The sequence below is a fragment of the Mobula birostris genome, chromosome 2, assembly GCF_030028105.1.
Source record: "Mobula birostris isolate sMobBir1 chromosome 2, sMobBir1.hap1, whole genome shotgun sequence".
NCBI classification, from domain to species: domain Eukaryota; kingdom Metazoa; phylum Chordata; class Chondrichthyes; order Myliobatiformes; family Myliobatidae; genus Mobula; species Mobula birostris.
The window spans coordinates 239,528,030-239,550,584 of record NC_092371.1 but is presented as its reverse complement, the minus strand read 5'-3'; the positions used below and the strand labels follow the sequence as shown (position 1 = coordinate 239,550,584).

General features: G+C 44.6%; 1 protein-coding gene across 1 annotated transcript in view; it reads left to right on the top strand.

Moving 5' to 3' along the window:
* Positions 1-15,518, top strand: part of sult3st1 (sulfotransferase family 3, cytosolic sulfotransferase 1) — an 86,935-nt gene extending 71,417 nt beyond the window's left edge. Inside the window, exons 6-8 of the mRNA XM_072279356.1 lie at positions 3,568-3,662; positions 8,457-8,625; positions 13,519-15,518. Coding sequence (XP_072135457.1) covers positions 3,568-3,662; positions 8,457-8,625; positions 13,519-13,634 — 380 coding nt within the window. The 3' untranslated portion in view covers positions 13,635-15,518. The remainder of the gene's footprint in view (positions 1-3,567; positions 3,663-8,456; positions 8,626-13,518) is intronic.
* Positions 15,519-22,555: the final 7,037 nt, after the last annotated feature.

The following is a 22,555-nucleotide window of genomic DNA, read 5'->3' as shown; positions in this document are numbered from 1 at the left end:
CATAACCTTTGATGCCCTGGCTACTCAGATACCTATCAATCTCTGCCTTAAAAACACCCAATGACTTGGCCTCCACTGCTGCCGTGGCAACAAATTCCATAGATTCACCACCCTCTGACTAAAAAAATTTCTTCGCATTTCTGTTCTGAAAGGGCGCCCTTCAACCCTTAAGTCATGCCCTCTCGTACTAGACTCCCCCATCATGGGAAACAACTTTGCCACATCCACTCTGTCCATGCCTTTTAACATTCAAAATGTTTCTATCAGGTCTCCCCTCATTCTTCTGAACTCCAAGGAATACAGTCCAAGAGCGGACAAACATTCCTCATATGTTAACCCTCTCATTCCTGGAATCATTCTAGTGAATCTTCTCTGTACCCTCTCCAACGTCAGCACATCCTTTCTTAAATAAGGAGACCAAAACTGCCCACAGTACTCCAAGTGAGGTCTCACCAGCGCCTTATAGAGCCTCAACATCACATCCCTGCTCCTATACTCTATTCCTCTAGAAATGAATGCCAACATTGCATTTGCCTTCTTCACTACTGACTCAACCTGGAGGTTAACTTTAAGGGTATCCTGTACGAGGACTCCCAAGTCCCGTTGCATCTCAGAACTTTGAATTATTTCCCCATTTAAATAATAGTCTGCCCGTTTATTTTTTCTGCCAAAGTGCATAACCAAACACTTTCCAACATCGTACTTCATTTGCCACTTCTCTGCCCATTCTTCCAATCTATCCAAGTCTCTCTGCAGACTCTCCGTTTCCTCAGCACTACCGGCCCCCCTACCTATCTTTGTATCGTCAGCAAACTTAGCCACAAAGCCATCTATTCCATAATCTAAATCGTTGATGTACAATGTAAAAAGAAGCGGCCCCAACACTGATCCCTGCAGAACACCACTGGTAACCGGCAGCCAACCAGAATAGGATCCTTTTATTCCCACTCTCTGTTTCCTGCCAATCAGCCAATGCTCTATCCATGTATGTAACTTTCCCGTAATTTCATGGGCTCTTATCTTGTTAAGTAGCCTCATGTGTGGCACCTTGTCAAAGGCCTTCTGAAAATCCAAATATACAACATCCACTGCATCTCCCTTGTCTAGCCTACTGGTAATTTCCTCAAAAAATTGTAATAGGTTTGTCAGGCAGGATTTTCCTTTAAGGAATGCATGCTGAGTTCTGCCTATCTTGTCATATGCCTCCAGGTACTCTGTAACCTCATCCTTGACAATCGACTCCAACAACTTCCCAACCACCGACGTCAAGCTAACAGGTCTATAATTTCCTTTTTGCTTCCTTGCCCCCTTCTTAAATAGCGGAGTGACATTTGCAATCTTCCAGTCTTCCGGAACCATGCTAGAATCTATCGACTTTTGAAAGATCATCGCTAATGCCTCCGCAATCTCCACAGCTACTTCCTTCAGAACATGTCAGACTGCTTTTAGACATTGAGTTGCTGCCACATGATTGCCTGATTAGATTTTGCATTAACAAGCAGGTGTACCTGATAAAGTGGCTACTGAGTGTATTTAATTAATGACTCATTCATTAAAAATGCTTTTAAAAACGCAAACACGAGGAAATCTGCAGATGCTGGAAATTCAAGCAACTCACGTAAAAGTTGCTGGTGAACGCAGCAGGCCAGGCAGCATCTCTAGGAAGAGGTGCAGTCGACGTTTCAGGCCAAGACCCTTCGTCAGGACGAACTGAAGGAAGAGCTAGTAAGAGATTTGAAAGTGGGAGGGGGAGGGGGAGATCCAAAATGATAGGAGAAGACAGGAGGGGGAGGGATGGAGCCAAGAGTTGGACAGGTGATTGGCAAAAGGGATATGAGAGGATTATGGAACAGGAGGCCTAGGGAGAAAGAAAGGGGGAGGTGGGAAGCCCAGAGGATGGGCAAGGGGTATAGTCAGAGGGACAGAGGGAGAAAAAGGAGAGAGAGAAAAAGAACGTGTGTATATAAATAAATAACGGATGGGGTATGAGAGGGAGGTGGGGCATTAGCGGAAGTTAGAGAAGTCAATGTTCATGCCATCAGGTTGGAGGCTACCCAGACAAATATAAGGTGTTGTTCCTCCAACCTGAGTGTGGCTTCATCTTTACAGTAGAGGAGGCCGTGGATAGACATGTCAGAATGGGAATGGGACGTGGAGTTAAAATGTGTGGCCACTCGGAGATCCTGCTTTCTCTGGTGGACAGAGCGTAGGTGTTCAGCAAAATGATCTCCCAGTCTGCATCGGGTCTCGCCAATATATAGAAGGCCGCATCGGGAGCACCGGACGCAGTATATCACCCCAGCCGACTCACAGGTGAAGTGCTGCCTCACCTGGAAGGACTGTCTGGGTCCCTGAATGGTGGTGAGGGAGGAAGTGTAAGGGCATGTGTAGCACTTGTTCCGCTTACAAAGATCAGTGCCAGGAGGGAGATCGGTGGGGAGGGATGGGGGGGACGAATGGACAAGGGAGTCACATAGGGAGCAAGCATTAAAAATGCTGGGAAGGTTATATTCAAGGAAGGCACTTTTTCACACCAAACTCTTCTAGGCAAGGCCATGAACATGAATTTATGTCTCTCTAGCTGCATCCTTTGTCTGTAATGTGGAACAATAAATAGGACAAGTACTTTTATAGCAGAGGGTAATAGATTATTGATTAGTCAGGGCTTCAAAAGTTACAGTGAGAAGGCAGCAGAATGGGGTTGAGAGGGATAATAAATTAGTCAAGATGGAATGGCAGAGCAGACTCGATGGGCTGAATGGGCTACTTCTGCTCCTATTGTCGTACAGTTTTATAAACTGAAATCACCCAGATTCATCATCACCATCAATACTTCATAGTTGCTCTATAAAAATTATGTACAGTTTTCACCTAAAATCACTCGAATCACCTCAAGCACATGATGTACTGTGAGAGCATTCTAACTGGCTGCATCACCATATGGTATGGCGGGGGTGGGGGTGTAAGCGAGAGGCTGCTACACATGATCACAGCAAGCTGCAGAGAGTTGTAAAGTTAGTCAGCTCCATCATGGGTACCAGCCTCCATAGTACCCACTACATCTTCAAGGAGCAATGCCTCAGAAAAGTGGGGTCCTTCATTAAGGATTCTCACCACCCAGGTCATGCCATCTTCTCTTTGATACCATTAAGGAGAGAGAGAGAAGTTTGAAGGCACACACTCAGCAATGCAGGAACAGTGCTTTCCCCTCTGCCATCAGGTTTCTAGATGCACATGAACACTGCCTCACTGCTTTTTTTAAATCACTTTTTTCTTTATATGTCTTAATGTAACTATTTAGAATACATATATATATATACTTGCTGTAATTCAGGTTTTTTATTTATCATGTTCTACTGCCACAAAGTTAACAAATTACACAACATTTATGGAGATATTAAACTGATTTTAATTCTTATTCAGTTTTACGTTCTTCTTAGAGAAGAAATCTGATTGCTTTCGTTTTACTGAATGCATGTCTATTTAGGGAAAAGTTATCAGGAGTGTTTAATCATTATTAAAACAGCCAAAACATAAGTGTAATTTTATGTTCTCCTTCTCCAACAGTGATATTCAGCTGTTGGTTTGACCACATCAAGGACTGGTACGTTCACAAGGATGAATTCAACTTTTTGCTGATAACCTACGAGGAGCTGAAGAAGGTAGAACAATTATGCAAGTATTACATTATTTATTAATTTGCAATAACCAAATAGTAGCAATGTAACCAAAGTAATCAAATATCCATTATATCTTTAGTTTCATCCAAGTGCTTCACTTCTTATGGGGCAGCAGTATGGTGATGTAGAGGTTACTTAATAGCATCAGCTCTAAGATTGGTTTCAATTCTTGCTGAGTTTGGGAAGGAACTTGCACATTCTCACTGTGACCATGTGGGTTTCTTCAAGGTGCTCTGGTTTCCTCCCAAAGAGTTGTGGGCATGCTATGTTGGTGCTGTAATCGTGGTGGCACCTGGGGGCTGCCCAGCACAGTCCTTGACTGATTTGACTTGACGCCAAATGACACATCTCTCCCCTCTCCTCCTCCCGCCCTCCACTTCCCCTTTCCTCCCCTCCTCTTCCAATGACACCCATGTGGCCAATTACTTCTTCATATGTCTTTGGACTGTGGGAGGAAACCAGAGCACCCAGAGGAAAACTCTTGTGGTCATGGGGAGTATGTACTAACTCCTTACAGGGAGAGGTGGGAGAACATTAAATCTTCCAAGAACATTAAATTATTAGCTGTATTTCCCATAATTCCTAAAGGCATTTTTCAGTCACCAAGATGCTGCTTTACTAAATTGCAATCTTTGTTCAATGTTTCAATGCACATGTGACAAATAAAGCTAATCTTTAAAATTTTACCTTGTAAACTCAGATGATGCCGTGCCTGTCCTTTCCACCAGCCAGGGACCCACACAGTCATTCCAAATGAAGCAGCAGTCCATTGGCAGCGGTAATTGAGTGGACTACGTTCACTGTTCAGATTGTAGCCTCCTCTACATTAGTGAGACCAAATGCAGGTTAGATTGGAAACAAGAGAGAATCTGCAGTAGCTGGAAATCTAAGCAACACACACAAAATGCTGGAAGAACTCAACATTTCAGACAGCATCAATGCAAAAGAGTACAGTCGATGTATACATAGACACACAGTGGATTCCAATTAAATGGGCTATCGGTTAACCGGGCCAGCTGTTTATTTGGGGCAACTCTTAAAGAACAAAAACTGAGAAAATAGCTGGGGTTCCCTTTGTTTATTCAGGACACTATGCTGCTTAATTGGGACAGGAGATTGCTACTGAACATTTCTATCTCGCATCAGTTGCCTCCACTTATGTGGCTGTTAGACACTACACCATGCTTAGATTATGAAGACACACAGTCCTCTTTTATTGTAATTTAGTAATGCATGCGTTAAGAAATGACATAATATTTCCTCTGGTGTGATATCACAAAACACAGGACAGACCAAGACTGAAAAAACTAACAAAACCACATAATTATAACATATAGTTACAACAGTGCAACAATACCATAACTTGATGAAGAAGTCCATGAGCACAGTAAAAGTTCAAAGTCTCCCAAATGTCTCCATCTCATGCAGAAGGGAGAAGGAAGAAAAACTCTCCCTGCCATGCTGACCACAATCCGACTCTGAGTCATCCGAAAACTTCAAGCCTCCAATCAGCTCTCCGACACCGAGTACTGAGCGCCATCTCTGTCCGAACGATTCGACCTCAATCTCGGTCACCAACAGCAGGCAAAGCTGGGGATTTTGAGGCCTTCCCTCTGGAAGATTTCCGACCGCGCAGTAACAATTGGAGTTTCAGAAATTTCTCCAGATGTTCCTCTGTGCTTTCTCGTCCGCCTCCATCAAATCAGAGTTGTCCATAGCCCCTACTTAACGGATACGATATCATTTTTCACCGGAGGGCTGCGCACGCGCCGCGCGCTGCTCTCTCTCCTCCTGCCTTAAACAATCAGTATAGCATCAATTGTATGGTAGGTCAAATATGACGGTAGAATATAGCATTAATGGCAAGACTCTTGACAGTGTGGAGGATCAGGGGGATCTTGGGGTCCGAGTCCATCGGGCACTCAAAGCTGCTGCGCAGGTTGACTCTGTTTTTAAGAAAGCATACAGTGTATTGGCCTTCATCAATCGTGGGATTGAGTTTAGGAGCCGAGGGGTAATGTCGCAGCTATGTAGGGCCCTGGTCAGACCCCACTTGGAGTACTGTGCTCAGTTTTGGTCGCCTCACTACAGGAAGGATGTGGAAACTATAGAAAGGGTGCAGAGGAGATTTACAAGGATGTTGTCTGGATTGGGGAGTATGCCTTATGAGAATTGGTTGAGTGAACTCGGCCTTCTTGGAGTGACAGAGGATGAGAGGTGAGCTGATAGAGGTGTATAAGATGATGAGAGGCATTGATCATGTGGATAGTCAGAGGTTTTTTCACAGGGCTGAAATGGCTAGCACGATGGGGCATAGTTTTAAAGTGCTTGAAAGTAGGTACAGAGGAGGTATCAGGGGTAAGTTTTTTATGCAGAGAGTGGTGAGTGCGTGGAATGGGCTGCTGGCGACAGTGGTGGAGGCGGATATGATAGGGTCTTTTAAGAGACTCCTGGACAGGTATATGGATCTTAGAAAAATAGAGGGCTATGGGTAAGCCTAGATAATTTCTAAGGTAGGGACATGTTTGGCACAGCATTTTGGGCCAAGGGACCTGTTTTCTATGTTTCTATGTATGTGTTTGTGTTCAAAACAACATCACTCCATCAAACATCCAAATTCGTCACAGAGTCAGTTCAACTCGACAGCAAACTGAACCACACATATAGGAAACTCCTTCATTCATTAAGATTTTCTCCCAGTACTCCCTCCACCCAAGATCAACAAGAGAGTGGAATCTTCTGCCGCCAGACCTGCACAGTATTTCTGACATTATCGATTTAGGGGATCTAGTCAAAAAAGCTTACTTTAAAATTTAACTCCCACACCGTTCACACCGACTGCGCGTTACAACAGCCATCGGACAGTGCTTGCGCCGTACCAAGTAGAAGAAGCTGAAGCAAAAAGCAGTGATTCTTGTCATGGACAATTGGCGAGAACTAAGCAGTAAGATAATTTGGAACTGTTTTGCTCACTGCAGTTGAAGTATTCAAACTTAGAGATGCCAAAAACAGCCAGGAGTGAAAATTAAATTATTTTGCCATTTCAACAAGTTAGAAGCCACAAAGAACTTGAAGGGTTTGGCAATTATCTTCAATGTTACAATCAAAATGAAGATTTGGAGGAGGCAGTTGTGGGAAGCTGTCCACCTCTATCAGGTCACCTCTCATCCTCTGTCGCTCCAAGGAGTTCACTCAACCTATTCTCATAAGGCATGCTCCCCAATCCAGGCAACATCCTTGTAAATCTCCTCTGCACCATGTAAAGGCAAAGAGCTGTAGAGGAGGAGAGGAGTGTGGACCATGGCAGAAAGGGAAGAATAAGGGGCACCGGGGATGTGATAGACAACAGAGCAGAAGAGGTAAGAGCTCAGAGTGGGGAACTGAAGAAGGAGGAAGTGGGAGGGGGGTAGAAATTACCAGAAGTTGGAGAAATCAATGTTCATGCCAGCAGGTTGGAGGCAACCTAGACAGAATATGAGGTGTTGCTCCTCCAGCTTGAGAGTGGCCTCCTCTTGGCAGAAGAGCCGGCCATATTTTCTGTCCGGGTATGTTTCAGTCTTCTGGTCCTTTTAAGGGGTATGCCCTTGAAATGGGAAGGAAACTGGAGCACTTCATGACATTCTCAAAGGTACATTTAACGTCAGAGTATACAGTATACATCCTGAAATGCTTTTTCTTCGCAAACATCCACAAAAACAGAGTGCCCCCAAAGAATGAATGACAGTTAAACGTTAGAACCTCAAAGACCCCCCGCCCAGCTTCCCTCTCTCCTGCACATGAGCAGCAGTGAGCAACGATTCCCCCTTCCCCCGCAGCAAGAAAAAAACATCGGCACCCGCCACTGAGCACTGAAGCGTGCAGCAAAGCATCAATAAAGACACAGACTTGCAGTACCCCAAAGACTACTCGTTCACCCAGTATTCAACATATCACAGGCTCTTTCTCTCCCTAATAAGGGGAAAAAGAGCTGTCTCCATTTCACAGTGGGAGGGGAGACATAACAAACAACTCGTTGGTTTACGATGTTAAAAGTCCGTTGCATCGCTTTCTCTGAGCTCTGTGCCCAAAGATCTCAGGTCTCTGGGCACACAGCCAAGGATCTTCTGACTCCCACACCGACCTTCGATCCACCCGTCTCCAGAGCCACGAGATCTCGGACCTCCAAAGGCGAGCTAAGCTCCTAGGCCACGTCCTTGGCATATCAAAAAAATTCGGCGATTTTGATTCTGTGAACAAGCAGCACTCGTTCAAGACTAAATCTGTCGATGTAACTCTGAGGGAGCAACACTACCTCCTGTGCCTCTGAAATAAATTAGTTTTGGATTGTAGGTGGAAAGGTGACGCAAGAGAGGGTTGAATAAGCTGGCATCAAGTCATAATTTAGGAATTACAGAATGTATGAATAAAAAGAATAGAGATAAAGATTATCTTAGTGTCACATGCACATTGAAATGGGGTAACCTGCAGGTGTTGCTATACCACTGGCTCCAACAAGGTATGCCCACAGCTTACTAACTCCTGAACTGTGGAAGCACCCAGAGTAAATCCAAATGGTCACAGGGAGAACGTACAGACTCATTATAGACAGTGGTGGTGACCACTGGCACTCTATGGTCATTATGCTACCACACCGTCTAATAATAACATAGCATACTCTTTTTATTAGCAACATGATTAAATGATATATTACTTGTACTTGTGAATGGCAGGGAAGATGTAACTTTAGGGAGTGTTACAGAAGCTGTTGTCACTCTTAAGTTTAATCTGTGTTAACAGGATTTACGAGCAACAGTACAAAAAATATGCAACTTTGTTGGAAGACAGTTGGATGATGAACAATTGGAGAATGTGATAAAGTACAGCTCGTTCAATCTGATGAAAACAAATCCAATGGCTAACTATGAAGGAATCCCCAAAAAACAGATGGGTACATTTCTTCGTAAAGGTACAGAAAATTTTATTATTCAGTTTTGATGATTTCGGGTGCAACACGTTTCACTGTGAAACACAGACACAATAGTCACTTTGTAAGGTATCTCCTGTATCTCGTGGTCTTCTGCTGCTGTAGTCCATCCACCTCAAGGTTCAAAGTCTTGTGCATTCAGAGACGCTCTTCTGCACACCGTTGTTGTAACACGTAGTTATTTGAGTTACTGTCTCCTTCCTGCCACCTTGAACCAGTCTGGCCATTCTCCTCTGATCTCTCTCATTAACAAGCTATTTCTGCTCACAGGTTGCTGCTCACTGGATTTTTTTTTTCTTTGTTTTGTATTTTGCACCTGTAATCTCTAGGGACTGTTGTGTGTGAAAATCTCAGGAGATCCTCGTTTTCTGAGATACTCAAACCACCCAATCTGACATCAATAATCATTCCATCGTTGAAGTCACTTATTTACTTATCGAGACACCGCACAAAACAGCCTCTTCCAGCTCTTCAAACTGCACTGTCCATCAACCTTCGATTTAACCCTAGCCTAATCGTGGGACAATTTACGATGAACAATTAACCTTACTAGTGGTACATCTTTGGACTGTGGGAGGAAACTGAAGCACCTGGAGGAAACCCAGGTACAAACTCCTTACAGACAGCAGTGGGAATTGAACCTGGGTCACTGGTACTGTAAAATATTGTGATAACCACTACACTACCGTGCCATCCCTGTTCTTCCCTATTCTTTCCGATGTTTGGGCACAACAACAACTGACCCTCTTGACCATAGCTGCATGCTTCTATGCATTGAGTTGGTGCCACGTGACTGGCTGATGAGATATTTGTGCTAACAAGCAAGTGTACAGGTACACCTAATGAAGTGGCTACTGAGTGTATAGTATATGAGATTGGAAGAAAAATAAACTGATTAGTTTCTGGTAAGTTCCGGAACAGAAAGAGCCACTCAGCTCTGGGGCAGCAGGCTGAGGGTAGCACACACCAACAGAATCAACGAAGTCATTCGTAAGGCCAGTGATGCTGTGGGGATGGAACCGGACTCTCTGACGGTGGTGTCTGAAAAGAGGATGCTGTCCAAGTTACATGCTATCTTGGACACTGTCTCCCATCCACTACATAATGTACTGGTTGGGCGCAGGAGTACATTCAGCCAGAGACTCATTCCACCGAGATGCAGCACAGAGCGTCATAGGAAGTCATTCCTGCCTGTGGCCATCAAACTTTACAACTTCTCCCTTGGAGGGTCAGACACCCTGAGCCAATAGGCTGGTCCTGGACTTATTTCCATCTGGCATAATTTACATATTACTATTTAACTATTTATGGTTTTATTACTATTTATTATTTATGGTCCAACAGTAACGAAAACCAATTTCCCTCGGGATCAATAAAGTATGACTATGACTATGAGCTCGGTGTCCATGCCAGCCAGTCCCATTCCCTGCTCTCAGTCTCTGGCCTTGACCCTGAAAGTTTTGCTGATCAGTTGTTCATTAAGTTACCTTTTTCGTGGTGATGGTCTCTGCCTCCCCTACACTGTGAGACAGAGTTCCAGACACACAGTACTCCAGAGGTGATTTTTCTTTGCTTAAAGAGCCAGGTGAAATCAGTTTAAATCGGATTCATCTTTATTGACCTTTCTGCCAAGTAAAATAGATCCTCTATCTTTACGCAAGAGATTCTGCAGATGCTGGAAATCCAGAGTAATGCACACAAAATACTGGAAGAGCTTAGCAGGTCAGGCAGCAGCTATGGAGATGAATAAATAGTGTTTTTTTTTCTTGAGACATGGTAAGTGTTGTTTACTTCGATGCACTCGCGTTTATTTTTGGAAAAAATAATGAGATTTGAAAAGAAAGAAATGAATAAACAGTCAATGTTTTGGGTCGAGACCCTTGAAGATTGGAAAGGAAGGGGAAAGAAACTAGGATAAGAAGGTGGGGGACTGGTAAGAAGGAAGAGTTAGTAGGTCATAGGTGAAGCTAGTTGGGTGGGGAAACGGGGATGAAGTATGAAGCCGGGAGGTGATAGGTGGAAAAGGTAAAGGGCTGTAGAAGGAGGAATCTCATAGGAGAGAAGAGTAGAGCATAAGAGAAAGGGAAGGATGAGGTGCGCCAGGGCAAGGTGAAGAGAAGAGGTAAAAAGTGGGCCAGAACTGGGAATTAAAGGAGGTGATTTACTGGAAGCTGGAGAAATTGATGTTCCTGCCATCAGGTTGGAGCCAAGCCAGACAGAATATGAAGTGTTACTCCTCCACCCTGAGGGTGGCCACATTCTGGTAGTAGAAGAGGCCATGGACCGACATGTTGGAATGGGAATGGGGATTAGAATTAAAATGGCTGGCCATCTGGACAATCTGCTTTTTAAATCTTTGCCCTCGATATTTATCTTCAATGTTCATTTATCCTCTATAAATATTGCCCTCTCTATTTATTTCCATTTTGGTAGAGGGATGAGGGCTCGGGATGGGGCAGCTGGTATACAACTAGATACAGTACACAGTGAGTCTGCTCAGAAGAACAAGCAACTGATAAGGCAAAATTGCAGTCAGTGACTGCGACACCTCTCTGCTGGTGGCTGTAAACAGGCGACACTGTGACTTGAGGCCTAGTCCTTGCCACACAGCTCCCCCACTGTCCACCCCTTGCTCTCAGTCTCAATCGGTGAATCGAACTGCAGCACAACAGTTTAACAATGTCCAAAAGCATCTTGCCCTAAGGAAAGTGACCAAGATGGTCACACAAACACGAGGAAATCTGCAGATCCTGGAATTTCAAGCAACACACACAAAATGCTGGTGGAACGCAGCAGGCCAGGCAGCATCTATAGGAAGAGGTACAGTCAACTTTTCGGGCCGAGACCCTTCGTCAGGACTAACTGGAAGAAGAGATAGTAAGAGATTTGAGAGGGGGAGGAGGAGATCCGAAATGATAGGAGAAGACAGGAGGGGGAGGGATGGAGCTAAGAGCTGGAAAGTTGATTGGCAAAAGGGATATGAGGCTGGAGGATGGAGAGGATCATAGGACGGGAGGCCTAGGGAGAAAGAAAGAGGGGGGAAGCCCAGAGGATGGGCAAGGAGTATAGTGAAACATAGAAACATAGAAAATAGGTGCAGGAGTAGGCCATTTGGCCCTTCGAGCCTGCAACGCCATTCAGTATGATCATGGCTGATCATCCAACTCAGAACCCTGTACCAGCCTTCCCTCCAAACCCCTTGATCCCTTTAGCCACAAGGGCCATATCTAACTCCCTCTTAAATAAAGCCCATGAACTGGCCTCAACTGTTTCCTGTGGCAGAGAATTCCACAGATTCACCACTCTCTGTGTGAAGAAGTTTTTCCTAATCTCGGTCCTAAAAGGCTTCCCCTTTATCCTCAAACTGTGACCCCTCGTTCTGGACTTCCCCAACATCGGGAACAATCTTCCTGCATCTAGCCTGTCCAATCCCTTTAGAATTTTATACGATTCAATAAGATCCCCCCTCAATCTTCTAAATTCTAACGAGTATAAGCCTAGTCGATCCAGCCTTTCATCATATGAAAGTCCTGCCATCCCAGAAATCAATCTGGTGAACCTTCTTTGTACTCCCTCTATGGCAAGTATGTCTTTCCTCAGATTAGGGGACCAAAACTGCACACAATACTCCAGGTGTGGTCTCACCAAGGCCTTGTACAACTGCAGTAGTACCTCTCTACTCCTGTACTCGAATCCTCTTGCTATGAATGCCAGCATACCATTCGCCTTTTTCTCCGCCTGCTGTACCTGCATGCCCACTTTCAATGACTGGTGTACAATGACACCCAGGTCTCGTTGCACCTCCCCTTTTCCCAATCAGCCACCATTCAGATAATAATCTGTTATCCTGTTTTTGCCACCAAAGTGGATAACCTCACATTTATCCACATTAAATTGCATCTGCCATGAACTTGCCCACTCACCTAACCTATCCAAGTCACCCTGCACCCTCTTAGCATCCTCCTCACAGCTAACACTGCCACCCAGCTTCGTGTCACCCGCAAACTTGGAGATGCTGCATTTAATTCCCTCTTCTAAGTCATTGATATATATTGTAAACAACTGGGGTCCCAGCACTGAGCCTTGAGGTACCCCATTAGTCACTGCCTGCCATTCTGAAAAGGTCTCGTTTATTCCCACTCTTTGCTTTCTGTCTGCTAACCAATTCTCTATCCACATCAATACCATACCCCTTTACCGTGTGCTTTAAGTTTGCGCTTAGGGAGAGACAGAGGGAGAAAAAGACCATAAGACTTTAAGAAAAGGAGAGAGAGAGATGGTCAATCGTTATTAGACTGTACGCCTCCTTCGACTCGGGCAGCAGCACGATGCACAGCTCCTTCACTTTTTCCACCTGTGTAGACCTGCAGTACTTTAAGTTCTTCATGTATAGCAGGATCGTGCCATCATTAAAAACACATTTAAATATGACAGTAGCACCTTTTGTTGACCCCATAAAAGCTGCTGGACCAAGCGCATGTCATCTTAACTGGAAGTTTCCTCCCACAGTCCAACAATGTACCAGTTATTAGGTTGATTGGTTGTGAATTGTCATGTGATTAAAGTAGGTAGGTTACTGGTTGGTGCAGCTCATTGGGCCCGAAGACTGAGTCTGCAATGGATCTCTAAATAAAATAAAATTGCTTTTGAATTGACAAATCCAAGTCAATGCAAATTGATGAAAGTATCCAATCAGAAACATTAACTGATTCCTTCCCCACAATTCTGTCTGACTTGATGGATTTTTCCAATATTTTCTGTTTTTATTGGCATAGGTACATTGCTGTAGGTGCTTTCTTGAACAATTTGCTTCCCTCAATTTCCCAATTTTGTTTTGCGTTTGACATGATTCTTCATTTCTTTTTTTTCTTTCAGGGGTAATTGGTGACTGGAAAAATCATTTCACAGTTGCTCAGTCTGAGATGTTTGACAAAGTTTTCCAAGAAAGAATGAAGGATTTGCCATTGGAGTTCATCTGGGATGAAAAATAACTTTTTTTAAAAAAAGGGGATAAGAAGAAATAAAAACCAATAACTAGTAGATGGTGATATTTTAGAAATAATAAAAGATATTTTCAGTCCATACTTCTTATCACCATCATTATGTGCCATGATGTATGGCATGGGTGATTGTGGTCTTCCATCTGCCTTTAACCTGAGAAGTTCTAATAAGCTCTTCCAAACTTCTGCCTGTCCATCTCTTGAGGTAACTCATCAATATCATACACTGTTGATTATGACTTTGTCTTGTGTCAGTTTTTCCCGTCACTGTAAGATGTTTGAGCTTCTCTTTCCTCAATACGTGTCCCAGACATTCCGGTTGCCGTTTCCTGATTGATGATATCGGCTCCCATCTTATTCAGGCCTTTCACAACACATCCTCATTTGTCCCTCTGTCCTTCCACGATATCGCCATCATTCTTTTCAAAATCCACATTTCCGCAGCTTCAAGTCTTCCCTCACTTTGCTCTGATATTGTCCAACATCCGCTTCCATATGTTAGTGTGGAATGAACGTAGCGCCACAACATTCTGGGTTTCGTACCCACAGAACTTATGTTATTCTTCAGTATCTTGTTCAAACACTCCAAAATATGCATTTAGCAATCCCAGTCTTTATTTATACATTAAACTGTTTATTGTGAATTTATGGATACCGGACTAGTGAATATCAATATCACTCAAAGTGTTCCCAACTGTTTTTTTGCCATGGACCCCTACCATTAACCATGGAATGGACTCTAGATTGGGAGCCCCTGTTCTAGAATATGGTTGTGGGTGTATCTGTTCAGTTAAGTACTGATCATTCATTTAAGTGGTGAATATATCATTGCTGCTGCTTCTTAAGCCCACTACCCCCACAGGAAGCTAGTCGCCGACAGAAGCTTATTGGAGTACTCTGTCCTGGTCCTGGACCGCTGGAAGGTTGATCGGCACTGTGGCTTCTGCTTTCACCACTCAACTTTGTGGCCAAAGATCTTTCCTCTCCCAGGGCTGAAGTCCTTGGAGCTTCTGTCGGCGATTATGGGATGGGGTTACTAGCCCCATGCCCAACCCTCCTCCTCTCACAGCCGGGCTTGTGACTGTCCATAACAGAGTTCTGTACCGTGGAACTAAACTTTTATTTGACAATGATTGAGGGGAATTTGAGGGTGAGAGCGAGAGAAGGGTAAATGAACCACTTGTCAGAAAGTATCTATTGCCCAGGCACACTACTGAGTAATGAAATCAATAGATGCTGGTGGCTCCTGGCTCTGTGTACTGAAGAAGTGGTGTTTAAGCACTTGAATGTTGGATGTAATTATCTAACTAGAACTTAATTGATGCAATTGTTAACTTTACATGGATTGGCTGAAGTGAGGCTGTTGAGGGCTGGGCTATTTCACCCTCGAGGTTCGGGATGTTGGTGAACCCAAACTTGGGATGGGACAGAGTAAACAAAATCAATTAAATTACCGAGTACACACTGAGCATGTGTTTATTTTCATATGACATTTGCTGCCTCTGCTGGCTTTTTCAGGTTGCTTATTGATTGCATTTTTACATTTGGGAAGAATATACTTTCTTTTGTACCAAAACATACAACAAATGTGATAGATAATGTGATTAATTGCAGAAAGATGTATTTAGATTTACAGACTACACTAATTATGCTAATAATCTGGACTCTGATTTTACATATAAGTATTTCCATAATTTTTGTAGGAAACAGTCATACATTATTTTATAGTGGTTGGACAATTTTGTATTCACCCTGATTCAATTAAAATGTATTCATTTATTGCATGTTTAAATTGAATTGTATTCTGATTTTAACATATGGTCTTGTCTTGATTGAAACTGATTAAAATTAGATGTTGTACTTGATATACTGATGCTAGGAGATAAATTTGATTAATCATTTATACTTGTCTTGAATTATTAACTGTTTTAGACCATAAGACATAGGAGCAGAATCAGGCCATTCAGCCCATCGAGACAGCTGTACTATTTGATCATGTCAGATTCATTTCTTTCCTTCTCAGTATTGCCCCCACCCACAAAAATTTGCACAAACAGCAATGAAAAAAAACTGAGCAAAAACACAGAATATGGAACAAAATCAAAGGGCATATTTCATATTCAGTTCAGCTCAGTTTTCATTATCTTCAGACCGCCTCAGTTCAAAAATTGCTCACCCAGAATCTGTAACAAAAAAGGAGCGACCAGAACTGGAACTAGAACTAGAAACAGAACACATCATAGAAAACAAATTAAAGTTCAAATCTACAATCCGCATTGATTAAACCTTGCTCTGGTATCGAAGGAGAGAGAGATCACACAAATTCAAGGACCCTCCCTTGGGAGCAGTGAGAGAGAGGGCGACGGACTGCCACATGCAAACATCTTATTCTGCTTTTTACCCGTAACTCTTGACACTCTTGCTACTCAAGAACCTATCTGCTTTACGTATATCCAACAACTTGGCCTCCACAGCAATCTGTGGCAATGAATTCCACAGATTCACCACTGTCTGCCTGTTGAAATTCCTCCTCATCTCTATTCTAAAGGGGCACCCTTCTGTTCTGAGATTGTGCCCTCTTGTCCAGGAGTAGCAATTACATGCCAAAAATTGTTCACTTATATCAAATTGCGCTGCTGCTCGATTTTTTTTTCCAAGATCTTCACTGCTCAATGAAAAAGTGAATGATTTTTTTTAACGTAGGAAAATGAGATGATTTCATGGGAAACATCTCACACCAGCCTGATGGTTGCAACAATATGTAACGTTGGGGAATACAGTTTTAGATCCTCACAGACATGGTGTACACATCAGTATTTGGATAGTAAATGGTTGGTCCAGTTGGCATTGGCTTAGCTCTACCTGTATATTTTTCTCCTATCATTTGTGTGTGAACACTGGATTGTCGATCATGATCATGGTAAATCCATGTAGTTGGGCATCTCAATGAATATTCATGAGTCATTGTTTTCAGTCATCAACTTGCTGCCTGTTACGCTGCTCACATTTAGGGCAACAACAAAGATCCTCCATCTCTGTCTGTCCTTGGCCATCTCCTTGATTGTGCCCTGGGTGTGGTTCAGGGTCCTCATTTGTCCTTCAATGGTATGGCACCAAGTTGTCTTTTGTCTCCTATCTTTCCTCGGCCCTTCAGGGGTCCAAAGAAGTGCTGCCTTGGTGATGGAATTGGCCTCTCGTCACGTGCTCTATCCATCTCCAATGTTACCTCAAGATGATTGTGGTCATGTCCCTTTGATGACATTGAAGGAGTAGGTTGTAGTTGAAGACCTTTCTTGGCCAGAAGATTAGTTAAGTCTAATTATAGGACAAAAGAGGGACAGGAGTGCCTACAGGACTGCTTTGAGTCGGTAGACTGGACTGTATTCAGAGATTCATCTTCAAATCTGGATGAGTATGCTGCAGTTGTTACTGACTTCATTAAAACCTGTGTGGATGAGTGTGTGCCTGCAAAGACTTACTGTACATTCCCAAACCAAAAGCCTTGGATGGCCAAGAGGTATGTCGTCTGCTGAAGGCTTGATCAGTGCCATTCAAGTCTGGCGACCCAGGCCTGTACCAGAAAACCAGGTATGATTTGCGGAGGGCTACTTCAAGACTGAAGAGACAATTTTGAACGAGGTTGGAAGTGATATCAGATGCACTGCAACTCTGGCAGGGTCTGCAAGAAATTACTTCCTACAAAGTGAAACCCAATAGTATGAATGGCAGCAATGCTTCACTACCAGGTGAACTCAATGTCTTCTATGCACGCTTTGAAAGGGAGAATATAACGACAGCTGTGAAGATCCCTGCTGCACCTGATGACCCTGTGATCTCTGTCTCAGAGGCTGAAGTTAGACTGTTCTTAAAGAGAGTGAACCCTCGCAAGGCAGAAGGTCCCGATGGAGTCCCTGGTAAAGCTCTGAAAACCTGTGCCACCCAGCTATCGGGTGTATTCAAGGACATTTTCAAACTCACTGCTATGGGGAGAAGTTCCCACTTGCTTCAAAAAGGCAACAATTATGCCAGTGCTGAAGAAGAATAATGTGCGCTACCTTAATGCCCAGTAGCAATCATATCGACAGTGATGAAATACTCTGAGAGGTTGGTCATGACTAGACTGAACTCCCGCCTCAGCAAGGACCTGGACCCATTGCAATTTGCCTATCGCCACAATAGGTCAACGGCAGACTCAATCTCAGTGACTCTCCAAATGGCTTTAGACCACCTGGACAACACAAACACCTACGTCTGGATGCTGTTCATCGACTATAGCTCAGCATTTAACATCATCATTCCCACAATCCTGAATGAGAAGTTAAAGAACCTGGGCTTCTGTACCTCCCTCTGCAATTCTCAGCTTCCTAACCAGAAGACCACAGTCTGTGCGGATTGGTGATAACATCTCCTCCTCGCTGATGATCAACACTGGTGCACCTCAGGGATGTGTGCTCTCTCTATACCTATGACTGTGTGGCTAGGCATAGCTCAAATACCATCTACAAATTTGCTGACGATGCAACCATTGTTGGTAGAATCTCAGATGGAGATAAGAGGACTTACAGGAGTGAGATATACCAACTAGTGGAGTGGTATCGCAGCAACAACCTTGCACTCAACATCAGTAAGACGAAAGAAATGATTGTGAACCTTAGGAAGGCTAAGACGAAGGAACACATACCAATCCTCATAGAGGGATCAGAAGTGGAGAGAGTGAGCAGCTTCAAGTTCCTGGTTGTCAAGATCTCTGAGGATCTAACCTGGTCTCAACATATCGATGCAGTTATAAAGAAGGGGAGACAGCGATTATATTTCATTAGAAGTTTGAAGAGATTTGGAATGTCAACAGAAACACTTAAAAACTTCTATAGATGCACCATGGAGAACATTCTGACAGGCTGCATCACTGTCTGGTATGGAGGGGCTACTGCACAGGACCGAAATAAGCTGCAGAAGGTTGTAAATCTAGTCAGCTCCATCTTGGGTGCTAACCTACAAAGTACCCAGGACATCTTCAGGGAGCGGTGTCTCAGAAAGGCAGCATCCATTATTAAGGACCCCCAGTACCCAGGTCATGCCCTTTTCTCACTGTTACCATCAGGTAGGAGGTACAGAAACCTGAAGACACACTCAGCGATTCAGGGGCAGTTTCTTCCCCTCTGCCATCCTATTCCTAACTGGACATTGAACCCTTGGATACTACCTCACTTTTTAAAATATACAGTATTTCTGTTTTTGCACAATTTTTAATCTATTCATATACTGTAATTTATTTATTTATTATTTTCTTCTTCTTCTTCTGTATTTTGTATTGCATTGAAATGCTGCTGCTAAGTTAACAAATGTCACGTCACATGCCGGTGATAACAAACCGGATTCTGATTCCTGATGAAAATAGTGCAGTATGCATAGCTCTCAAAATGACCAAGTACAAGCCAGATATAAAATAAATGTGTTTATTTTCCTCTCCTTGATCTTTTATAAATATAAACCGAAGATTAGAATTTCACAAACAACAGGAATTCTGCAGATGCTGGAAATTCAAGCAACACACATCAAGGTTGCTGGTGAAGCTGGAGACATCCACTGATGTCTACTATAAGCCTACTGACTCTCACAGCTATCTGGACTATTCCTCTTCTCACCCTGTCTCTTGCAAAAACGCCATCCCCTTCTCACAATTCCTCCGTCTCCGCCGCATCTGCTCTCAGGATGAGGCTTTTCATTCTAGGACGAGGGAGATGTCTTCATTTTTTAAAGAAAGGGGCTTCCCTTCCTCCACTATCAACTCTGCTCTTAAACGCATCTCCCCCATTTCACGTACATCTGCTCTCACTCCATCCTCCCGCCACCCCACTAGGAATAGGGTTCCTCTGGTCCTCACCCACCACCCCACCAGCCTCCGGGTCCAACATATTATTCTCCGTAACTTCCGCCACCTCCAACGGGATCCCACCACTAAGCACATCTTTCCCTCCCCCCCCCCTCTGCATTCCGCAGGGATCACTCCCTACGCGACTCCCTTGTCCATTCGTCCCCCCCATCCCTCCCCACTGATCTCCCTCCTGGCACTTATCCGTGTAAGCGGAACAAGTGCTACACATGCCCTTACACTTCCTCCCTGACCACCATTCAGGGCCCCAAACAGTCCTTGCAGGTGAGGCAACACTTCACCTGTGAGTCGGCTGGGGTGATATACTGCGTCCGGTGCTCCCGATGTGGCCTTTTATATATTGGCGAGACCCGACGCAGACTGGGAGACCGCTTTGCTGAACACCTACGCTCTGTCCGCCAGAGAAAGTAGGATCTCCCAGTGGCCACACATTTTAATTCCACATCCCATTCCCATTCTGACATGTCTATCCACGGCCTCCTCTACTGTAAAGATGAAGCCACACTCAGGTTGGAGGAACAACACCTTATATTCCGTCTGGGTAGCCTCCAACCTGATGGCATGAACATCGACTTCTCTAACTTCCGCTAATGCCCCACCTCCCCCTTGTACCCCATCTGTTACTTATTTTTATACACACATTCTTTCTCTCACTCTCCTTTTTCACGCAGCCAGCATAATCAAAGAGCCTACCCAGTCTGAACATTCTGTCTTCCCATTGGGAAGAAGATACAAAAGCCTGAAGGCAGGTACAGGCCCAAAGACAGTTTCTACCCGTGTAATAAAACGATCAAATGATTCCCTGGTGGTGGTTGTCTCTCGGGGTTCGAGGAACACTAAACATCATCTGTGGATACGCATGTGGCTTCGAAGGCCAAAGCACACATGGGGTTGCAGGTTGGACATGGAATGGTGGTTGTTAGAACAGGTGCATACACGGCTTTGTGGTGTCGGTCTCGTGCTGCTGCAAGGCGCTGATTTCGGTCATCCTCAGAGTCAGATGCAGCTTTTCCGGTCAGGGCGCGCCACGCAGCCCTGTCGGCTGCGGTCTCCTCAAGCTGTCAAGGCTGGAGGTCTGCCCATTTGATGTACGATTTCAGATTGCCTTTGAATCTTGTTTTGGGACGGCCCTGATTGCGACTGCCAAGCTCACCATAAAGCAGCCGCCTGGGGATTCTTGTTTCACCCATGTGGGTTACGTGGCCAGTCCAGCGTAGCTGGGCCTGGAGGATCCTTGCCTCAACGCTTGTGCTGTTGGCTTTGTCAAGGACTTCCTGGTTGGTGATTCGGTCCTGCTATCGAATCCTCATGATCGACCGCAGAGAGCGCATGTGAAACTGCTCCAGCTGTTTGATGTGCCTGCGGTACAGGTTCCAGGTTTCTGCAGCCGGACAGGAGAGAGGTGAGGACCACAGCCTTGTACACCTTGAGCCTGTTTGAAAGCTGAATGTCCTCGTGCTCCAGAACTTTGACACGGAGTTTCCCGAGTGTCTGGCTGGCTTTCTGGATCCTTGCTATGACCTCTTTGTCAAGGGATCTGTCACTGGAGATGGTGCTTCCTAGATACCTGAAGCTCTTAACATTCTTCAGGACAGTGCCGTCGATGGTGGTGCATGGCTGAGGAGGGTGACTGTTTGGTGCAGGTTGTAGGAGAACTTCTTCTTACCGAGGCTGATTGTCAGGCCGAACAGCTTTGAGGCTGCGGAGAACTTGGTGACAATCATCTGCAGGTGGTTCTCCTGGTGGGCCATGAGGGCACAGTCATCAGCAAACAGGGCTTCAGTGATGACCCTCAGCGTTTTGGTCTTTGCAGCAAGGCGTCTCAGGTCAAACATCGATCCGTCTAGGCGATACCTTATGTAAATACCCAGGTCTAGGTCCTTAACAGCATGCTTCAGCATTTGGGTGAAGAAGAGGTTGAAGAGCATTAGTGCTAGAACGCACCCTTGCTTCATGCCATTTGAGATGTCGAAGGTCTTAGACGGGGGCCAGCTGGTGGCACGATGACATCGGCGCCGGACCGGGAGCGGAGGTTCCCGAGTTTGAAACCAGTTGGGTCCGCTCCCAAGTATGCTTTCCATCCGTGCCGGGTTGAGTGTCGAGATCGCAGTTCGACCTCGTAAAATAGACAGAAAAATACTGCGAAAATGTCTGTGTGAGGAGTGGCGTGCCACACAGTCTCTCTCTCGCTCCGCACATTGTAAAAAGCCATGGAAAAGACATCATCACAGACACATGCACGCAGACGCACAGACTCGCAGGCACACACCAAAAAAAAAAGTCTCAGATGGGGAACCATCTAAGACAGGGGTCCCCAACCTTTTTCGCACTGCGGACCGGTTGAATATTGACAATATTCTTGCGGACCGGCCGACCCGGGGGGGCGGGGGGGGGTAGGGTTGCCAACGGACAAGAGTAGCAGACAAATTTGTTGAGTTTACCCTAGAAAGACTACAATAACCATGAAGCCTTGCGCGGGCACCAGTGCGCATGCGTGACCTACCGATTTCTCCTCCCCCCCCCGCCCCCTACAAATTGTTTTCGGCCATTCTGTTCGGGGGGGGGGGGTGGGGTGTGGGTGTTAATCACGACCGGAATATAGGTGATAAATGGCTAATACACAATTTCATTTCTAAAAGGGTTTATCTAACCAATTTAATATTAAACACACAGCGCATATTTTCCACGCATGAATATAGTGATAAGTCAATTATCAGGGGAGGACAGGGGAGCTTCATATAGGTGTTGAACAAACTTCCAGTAGAAGTGGTAGAGGCAGGTTCGATATTATCATTTAAAGAAAAATTGGATCGGTATATGGACAGGAAAGAAATGGAGGGTTATGGGCTGAGTGCAGGTTGGTGGGACTAGGTGAGAGTAGCGTTCGGCACGGACTAGAAGGGCAGAGATCGCCTGTTTCCGTGCTGTAATTATTATATGGTTATATAAGTAAGTCAATAGCATCATAACATTTTAAGTAACGTTTGGATATTAAACACACAGCACATATTTTCTGCGT